At 34.1% G+C, this 8,725-nt stretch overlaps 1 protein-coding gene across 1 annotated transcript; it reads left to right on the top strand.

Annotated features, from left to right (window-relative positions):
* The first annotated feature begins 731 nt into the window (after window positions 1-731).
* LOC133792324 (probable plastid-lipid-associated protein 13, chloroplastic) lies at window positions 732-6,575 on the top strand. The gene is made up of 8 exons (XM_062230227.1): window positions 732-1,010; window positions 1,098-1,219; window positions 1,296-1,379; window positions 1,528-1,624; window positions 1,935-2,151; window positions 4,298-4,350; window positions 6,080-6,223; window positions 6,531-6,575. Exons 1-8 carry the CDS (start codon window positions 732-734, stop codon window positions 6,573-6,575), a joined length of 1,041 nt encoding a protein of 346 aa, XP_062086211.1.
* The last annotated feature ends 2,150 nt before the right edge of the window (window positions 6,576-8,725 follow it).

The following is an 8,725-nucleotide window of genomic DNA, read 5'->3' on the forward strand; positions in this document are numbered from 1 at the left end:
CTTAGCCACATAGTCAATCACATCTTTTGTCCTCCCAGGCCACCGATACAAGGTCTTTAAATCCTATTACACCCTTGCAGTGCCTGGATGCAATGAAATGGTATAATATGACATTCATCTAGTATTTCCTATCCAATACTCACATCTATCGGAACACATATCCGACAATTGTACCTCAATAAACACCTCTCTAACACTGTATAGTCCTTAGCCACTCCAGCTAGGACGTTCACTTCCTATTTCCTCAACTGAGGTTCATTTAACTAACTTTCTCTTATCCCCTCCAAACGACATGCATGGATAATGCTGGCTAACTGAACTATCTCCAACTTAATTCATGCTAAGATCATCTCATCAACTAATTCTCTGGATATCTCACTACAACAATTATGCCCATATATTACATTAAAATATCACATATTTTAAAAAGTGTTATTGTCGCATGATAATAGAAAAAGACACAGACATTTTACTTAAATGAAATGAAAACAGGAGGTAAATGAAATACACAGGCGCCAAATGAAAGACAAAAGAAATCTCTAAGGTTGAATCCCTAATAACTCTTCACGCCTCCTCTGTTTCTCTCTCACACTCAGTAACTCTCTCTCGCTCGTTCAATCTTTTTTTCTTTCTCTCTGTTTGTTGCAGGTGTGTAACAAGGTGATGGGGGCCTGCGGCTTGGGTCGTGTGACAAGGAGGCTCGACTCGTGGGTCTACAGCGTGGCTCGCTCATGGGTGTGATGGTGCTTGCAGCAGTGGGTCTACGGCGTGGCTCAACTCGTGGGTCTACCACGGTCTTGTACCAGCTATCTGTTGTCTCTACAATCCGCTCCTGTTGTTTGTTGTCTTCCTCCGTCTCATCTACCACAACTTCCCTCTCCATGTTTCGTCGACTCCGACGGAGATTGACTTGCAGAGCAATGGTCCAGCAGGCTATACAAGGGGGAGCTCCAACTGGTTACGCCAAAGAATTGGAGAGGCTATCCACTAAAGAATCCCTTCTTCTTGCTGTGAGTCTCAATTTTTAAGAATTTGTGTATTGTAGTTGATAAGACCTAACATTTGAGCTTTGAATTTGGGATTATTTATTTATTCAGTTTAAGGATTCTGGGGGTTTTGAGGCTTTAATATTTGGAAAGATGAGTGATTTGCAGAGAATTGATGTGAATGGAAGAATTACCGGCCTTGAGCAGCTTAATCTGACGCCTCTTCCAATGACGTAAGTGCTCATTTGAGCTGAGGATTTTTTCCAAGCTTCAATTTTTATGGGATTTTTACTTGTTTAAGCTAATCAGGTCGCCATTCTTGGAGGGTCGGTGGAGTTTCGAATGGTTTGGGTCTGGAAGCCCAGGTTTATTTGCTGCCAAATTCATATTCAAGTGAGTTTTCTATGCTCTCATGTGTTACTCAGCTTTGAGAAATGTGGTTTGTAGTTGTCCAAAATTATGTGGTTAGTGTGAAATTGGATTGATTTGGATAACAGCTGATTGTGTTTAATGTTTATTGTAACCCCTGAACTGTTTGTAGGATATTTCCCTCAAATTTGGCTAACTTATCGAAAATGGATATGGTGATCAAGGATGGATATGCAAGAGTTACGACAAACATGAGAGTTTTGAACTCGGTATTCTACTCTTTAATGATGTGAATTTACTTAACAAATGGGATTTCATAGTATGTGTTTACAAATTTGGCTCCTTTTCTCCCAATGCTTCCAACTTAATTTGATTGACCATATGGTTTCAGATGATTTTACAAAATTAACTTTTACTTCTTATTCTAAGATGCCGAAAATTTAGTACAAATGGGAAATAAATATGTTTGCATGTTTTTTTTAATGCTGACTCGATTTGTATGCTTTGATAACTTCATCAGCACATAGCTGCAGATATCTTTCTTTTTAAAGGGCATTTATTATGTTCATTTGAATGCAGATAGAAACCAAGTTTACTTTGTCAACAAAATTGACTGTTGAAGGAACACTTCGAATGAGAGAGGAATACGCAGGAGGGGTTTTTGAGACACTAAAGGTTATTGAAGAAACGGTGCCAGAACAGCTTAAAGGTGCACTTGGTCAGGCAGTAAACACAATACAACAACTTCCTGTACCTGTTAGGGATGCTTTCACTGGTGGTCTGAGAGGTCCTTTGAGTAAGAAAAATTTATGCTTTATTGACCATTTTTGAAACCTTAAAAATTTGAGTTAGTACCTACCTATAATCACTGTTTTAATATGTTGTCAAAAAGTGTTTGGTCAGATATTGCTTGTTCTTTGTCCTGGAAACAACTGATGTATGGGACAGAACCCTGTCCTTTCAGCTTGTCAACTTTTGCATTACCATTCTTGCTTGTATAAGAAAACAGTAATCAGCCTTTGGCGAGTTAGTATCCTGCACTTGACATTTGCAGTTTCTTGGGGTTTTATTATCTTCCAGATTTCCTTTATATAGCTCTTTTAAAACACCCAAACACACTTGACATTTGCAGTTCCCTGGAGTTTTATCTTCAGTTGCTTTTACACAGTTCTTTATAACACAAAAATGACCTAAGCTATTAGAGCAGCTAAGAAAACTATTAGTAACTGAAAATTTGAAATTTTCCAAAGGATGATTAAGTGTTGACTACTGAGGATACTTTTTGTACTCACCTTTGATTACACTTGATCATTATAATATTCCCTAGAAAGATGCAAAAGATCATTAAAATGTGGTACCTATTAGGCCAATTTTTACAGCTACTAACTATTTTGGTTAGTTAGTTGTTCATTGTAACTAATTATTGTTATTTTGTAGATTAGTTACTTTATTAGTTTCGGTCTTTTCTATATATGTACTCTTTTGTATCATTACTTCATTAATGAGAATTGATTCTATTCATTCAGTCACTAAGTTTCCATACAGTACCTACCACCAATGAGGAAAAAAAACATTAAAAATGTGGTAATTAGAAATATAAGGTGCCATATGATTATATTTTAAGAGAGATTTTTAAGATTCAATTTTCAATGAGAATTGAATCATGCTTTCGTTTACTTTTCCTGCTGACTCACTAGTGTTGACTGTGTTTTTAGCCAACGACGTGAGAACGTCAAATACGACAAACCTTCAAGAGAATTTAAATAACACAGACAGTTTAATCAAGAAAAGTAAATAACACACAAGATTTTTATAGTGGTTCAGCCCCGATAGTCGGTAATAGCCTAATCCACTTAGAGTTGTGATTATAGATCTATACTCAAGATCAGATGGACTGAGCCAACTGAGTTTCTTCAGTACAGATTGCAAAAAATACAAGAATCCTTTCAAATACCAGCACTTTCTCTCTCTAGAATACTCAGACCCAAATTTTCTCTCTCTAGAATACTCAGACCCAAAAGTCTAGAAAGAAGAAGCAGAAGCCCCTCTCTAATCCCATAGGCCCTCTATTTATAGGCTTAGGGTCATACATCTGATATCCCCTAGAATCGGGATATTTTATTATATTTATTACATTTAAATTACAAAAAACATTCAAAATGTAACAAACCCTCCATTTGTGGGAAGAATGAGAGATTCCCGCATATCTTGTTGAAGTTGTTTCTGGGAATCTTGACTTAGTCCTCCTCTAGCTAGTTGATCCACCTCCTACTGACCACTCATGCAAGTGCTGGTCGGACATGTGCATGGTGGTAGGACATGTTTTTGTGGGTCGGACAAGTGCATGGTGGTAGGACATGCACTCCTCTCCTCTAACATGCCATATCTCTCCTCTAACATGACACTCTCCTCTAGCATGCCATATCTCTCCTCTAACATGGCACTCTTTTATTTGGGCAACCATGCACTTGTTGGACATATGTATAAAGACCAAATTCTTGGGCTCTCCTCGGAACACATCCTTGGGGTCTCCTAGGACCACTCTCTTGGGGTCTCCTAGGACCACTCTCTTGGGTTCTCCTCGGAACAAAGTCCCTTGGGCTCTCCTCGGACCACACCCTTGGGATCTCCTAGGATGCACTCTCCAAGGACCACCCCCTTGGGGTCTCCTCGGACCACACCCTTGGGATCTCCTAGGATGCACTTGGCTTGGTTATGACATCTTTCAAGCAGTCCAAACTCTTCACCAGTCTACCGGGTCACTTTATCACAACTCTGAGGAGTCAATGTATTTATTGACTATTAATATGTCTTTTATTGACCATGCACTGCCACTTGCCACCTTTATTGCCACGTCATTGATTTCCAATTTTTGGGGATAACAACTAGGTTATTACTATAAAATGTGAAAATATCCTAAGCATTTCATCTTATGCACACAGGTGGAACTTTCCAGAGACTATTCATGATCTCATATCTTGATGATGAGATACTTGTACGTATACTTTTACCAAAAACTCTTTCCACCAAAGCATAACTTCAGTTGCATTTACTAAATTGTTATTTTGGTAATTTTAAACACAATATCTTATGGTGCTCAAGGGCCTGCAATCCTAATTCTATGGAACTTAGTGAAGCTATAACATATGTAATGGGAATTGCAGAATAAAATATTCTTTAATGATGCTTGGTAAGGAAATTAGTTGCAACTCCTTTCAATCTGTAGAAGAAATGTGAAAAATATATATTCATATATAGAAATTTGCATATATTTTAGAATGGATATGATCTTATTCTTAATAGTGCCTACCCTAAAGTGAGAAGCTTTTTCACTAACCTCTATTAAAAACTAACACATAAGTGTAGATAAAATCAGATTATCACCCCCACTTAGTTAGCATGATAATGTTTTCCTGAATTTTAGATCCTTCTCTGGCAAGTGACATGCATTGGGTGTGAAACTGGAAGTACAAACTAGAATTTGAACACTAAACTCTGAATGTGAACTGGTTGTAGTTTTAATAGATCTTTATGCTACTTAAATTCTTCCATGTATAGTTTTGAGATATTGTTGCAAGCTCAAATAGGATTCTGTTAGTTATGTTGCTCTAAATATTTTGCTATATGCATATACCAACTTTGTATTATGTTATAGACTATTAACTGTATTGAATAAGGCTTCTTGAGTTTAATATTTTTAATGAACCAATAAACTTTCCATGATTCTATTGTTTAGCCATACCTTTGTCTTTCTATATATAAGAGTGGACTAAATCTTTAAAAGAAAAACAAATTATTCAACATTGCTTGGTTCTTTAATACACTTCACAACAACTTTGATAATCATGATTTTTCATATAAATGAATTTTTAAGCTTTGCCTTGTGAATGAGCTAGATGACAGCATGCTTCTTGCAGCTAGCTTCTTGGACTATGCTAATTGATTCCATGTATTATTTATTATCCCAAATCATATTTAATTTCTCTTTTAAAATAAATCATTTTTCATGTATTAAATCTGAATTTATTTTTGATACATTATCATCTACACATCCTATTTTCAATTATTTGGTCCTCCTTTTGGTGTATTGGTTATTCCAGTAAGTTTTATTGATTATAGGCTGACTTGTCTTGATATTCGTTCTCTTAGCTTTGTGCATTGAAATGGTGAGTATTTTGGCGGTCCTCGTTGTATTGTTGTTGGTCTAATACTCATAATACTAACTAATTTGAGTTATTGGGCTTAGTGTATCAATTAGCATGATGTTTAATATTGTGTTTAAAAAATATGTTTTCTTTAATCTTTTTATGGCAAGGGGGACTAAGAAGTTTCAAGAAATATTTTTGTTGTTGGTCTAATATATATGCTCATGCTTGCTGATTTTTGTAGAATTAGATGTTTGTGGTTATTTTTTATTTAAGATATATATTGGTTTCTTTAACTTTTATTGTGCTTGAATGCATTTTTAATTGAAATCAGAAGTAATTAACTAGCCATTGATTCTCATGGTCTTCTAAAGTAGCATCTTTTTTTATTATAATGTAATGTTATGATCTGAGAGTCTTTTCTGGTTTCATGGAGAATACTATCATTTATTATTCATTTATAGAATGCTTTTGACAATAAATTTATTGATGTGGAAGAAATTGCTTGCTTTTGGGTGCATAATATAAATTACAAATGACTTAGACACTTAGCTATGCTTATTTCTTTCTATTTTGCAGGTGCACCGGTGGCTGTGGAGTTTGATGGTACGTATCTCTTCGAAATCTCTCTCTCTCTCTCTCTCTCTCTCTCTTTTCTCTTCTGATTTTGTTTTCCCTCATAGAGAGGAAGGATCCTATGCCATTTGTTCTGATCAATTTCAGGTGATTCAATTGTATAAAGTTGTTTCTGTCGTTTTTCTGTTTTGGGAGAGCCTTGTTTGCTATTATGTTATTGGTCTCTGGTGTCGTGGTTCATCTTTGACCTATTTCTGAGTATGATATTTTGATTGCTATTTGATAATGGTATTTTGGATCATAAGACGTCTTGCCAAAAGTTTTATTATCGTTTTTTCATTAAAAAAATCTGATTTATTCAGTATTAATTTCAAGTCTATGTGTCCATGTCACAATGTGAAATTTACTTTGCAGTTGATATTTGAGTTATTTGATTCTCTTTTAATGTGTGCAGATGGAGTATTTTGACCTCATATGGAATGTCCATCAATCTATTTGATTTTCATTCTTTTTTTGTTAGAGTCTTGAGTGATTTTTTTTTTCTTTTTTTTTCTAAATATTATTTTCATGAAATTGTGACTGTTTGATTGAGTTGATTTTTACTTTTATAGTTGTCCCGATGTCGATATTTTTACTTTAGCTTTAAACATTTCATGGAGAGAAACTAACTTTGAAATTTTAAATTCGAATGAGTTCTGATAACTTGGGGTATGTTGTTAGTTTTATTTGGATTTTAAATTTTATTTGCATAAACTGAGATGGGGAATTGTGGTCTGAATATGAGCTGTGTGCAAATTGATGTTTGTGTTCAAATTGGGTATTAATTATGATTTATAAATGCTTTAGTGATTCTTGTAAAGCATTGGATTGGTAGCTAATTGCAAGAGGTATGTTGTATTTGATTTTTTTTTTTAATTTTCAATCTTTTATAATTTTGAATAGAATTTGTATAACTTTAGTAGAGTTTGAATATCTTAGATATTCATCCATAGTGAAGTAGGTTCTGGGAATTCTGTGTTTTTCGGTGATAACGGAAGGTTGAAAACTTGCATGTCTTAGTGAAGTAGGTTCTGAGAATTATGTGTGCTGCGGTGATATATGGATGAAAACCTGTGTGTTGTTTGATTTGTTTGAATTGTTGGTGTTGATTATCATATGGAAACTAGGTCTGCAGGATTTTGAGAAACCTTTAATAGTGAAATCTACAATAAAAATGGCAAATTCATTGCTCTTGCTATTTGGAACTGTATATTTGATCTAATTCTAGTTCATGTGTCTATGCTATTGGATTTTCTTTATAAATTAGTTGTTGTATTGTATATATATATGTTTGGTTGGTGTATCATTTGCATTTTTATTTCATAATCATAAAGTGTTTGAGCTAACTTTTCTAATGAGTATTTTACCAAGCATAAATCTTCAATCTTTCATGCCTATGTGATGTAGTTAGTGTAATTTCATGGCCAGCTTATAAAGTCGTAATGAGTTTATTAACTTTCTTTCTTTTTGTACTCTTTTAGTTTACTATTAACTCTAAGTTTAAGCATTAATTATATAAACTCTTGTGTAGCTAAGCAAATCAACTTCACAACAAAGACAAGTGCACAATGGAGTGGATGATGAATTGGAGGGTGGAGCAAGCTTCATGGTTTACTTTTTGTGTATCTTGTTATGTTTCTAATTTTTACTTTTGAAGCATAAGATGTGCAAGACTATAGAATTTTATTATGTATGCTTTCAAACTCAAGTTAGAACTAAGAACTTTTGAAGTGGACAGTGTCATGGTTTGAAGTAGTTCGTCTTCAAATGTAAAAATACTCATGGTTTATCATATATATTGAATATTTAAAATTTTTGATCTATTTAATATTACACTTGTGATCAATTGTGATTTTTTTAATCAAAATACAATAATAAAAACTTTTTACAACAATTAAAAATGCATATTACAAAATAACAAAATGTTATTACTGGGAGAATTTACAATAATTATGGTTGTTTTGTATAATATATTATAATTGGGACAAAAAGTTATGATTTATATAATAGAATGAACTAAAAAAGTTTTAAAATGATCAAATATAACAATTTTCATAATAGTTGGAAAGTGTTATGCATAAAGTATAAGATTAAACTCCAAATTTATAACCAAATACTCTAACTAAATGTAATTTTTTGAATATTATTGCAACTAAAACTGTGTTATTGAATAGTTTAAGATAACATCGAACATAACATTCAAATAATGTTATAGAAAAGACAAGACTTTTAATAACAGGGGCTATGTTAGCATTTTCAGAAGCGTTATCAATACTCCCAGTCAGCCGTTTTTAAGTGTTATGAATACTGTTTTTTCTTGTAGTGTCTGTTCTAACCAATTAACTGTCCCGGACCTCTCCGGCTTAGAGCATCTGCCACTACATTGGCTTTCCCCAAACGATAGAAAATTTACAATCATAATCCTTCACCAATTCTAACTATACTCTCCATCTCACATTAAGATTCCTCTGAGTAAGGATATACTTTAAGTTCTCATAACCCGTGTAATCTCATGCTTCCCCTTCCATGCAAATACCATTACTGCTAGCCCCCATAGTCAAATACAGGGTATTACTGGTCATATTCTTTCAACTATCCTGATGCATAGGC

The sequence above is a fragment of the Humulus lupulus genome, chromosome 7 (genome assembly GCF_963169125.1).
Source record: "Humulus lupulus chromosome 7, drHumLupu1.1, whole genome shotgun sequence".
Lineage (NCBI taxonomy): Eukaryota > Viridiplantae > Streptophyta > Magnoliopsida > Rosales > Cannabaceae > Humulus > Humulus lupulus.

Bases quoted from the DNA above. Each gene is read 5' to 3' on its own strand.
- LOC133792324 (XM_062230227.1), top strand. From the start codon at position 732: ATGGGTGTGATGGTGCTTGCAGCAGTGGGTCTACGGCGTGGCTCAACT. The intron at 1,011-1,097 runs GTGAGTCTCAAT...TTATTTATTCAG, and splicing joins AAGAATCCCTTCTTCTTGCT to TTTAAGGATTCTGGGGGTTT. The intron at 1,625-1,934 runs GTATTCTACTCT...ATTTGAATGCAG, and splicing joins ACATGAGAGTTTTGAACTCG to ATAGAAACCAAGTTTACTTT.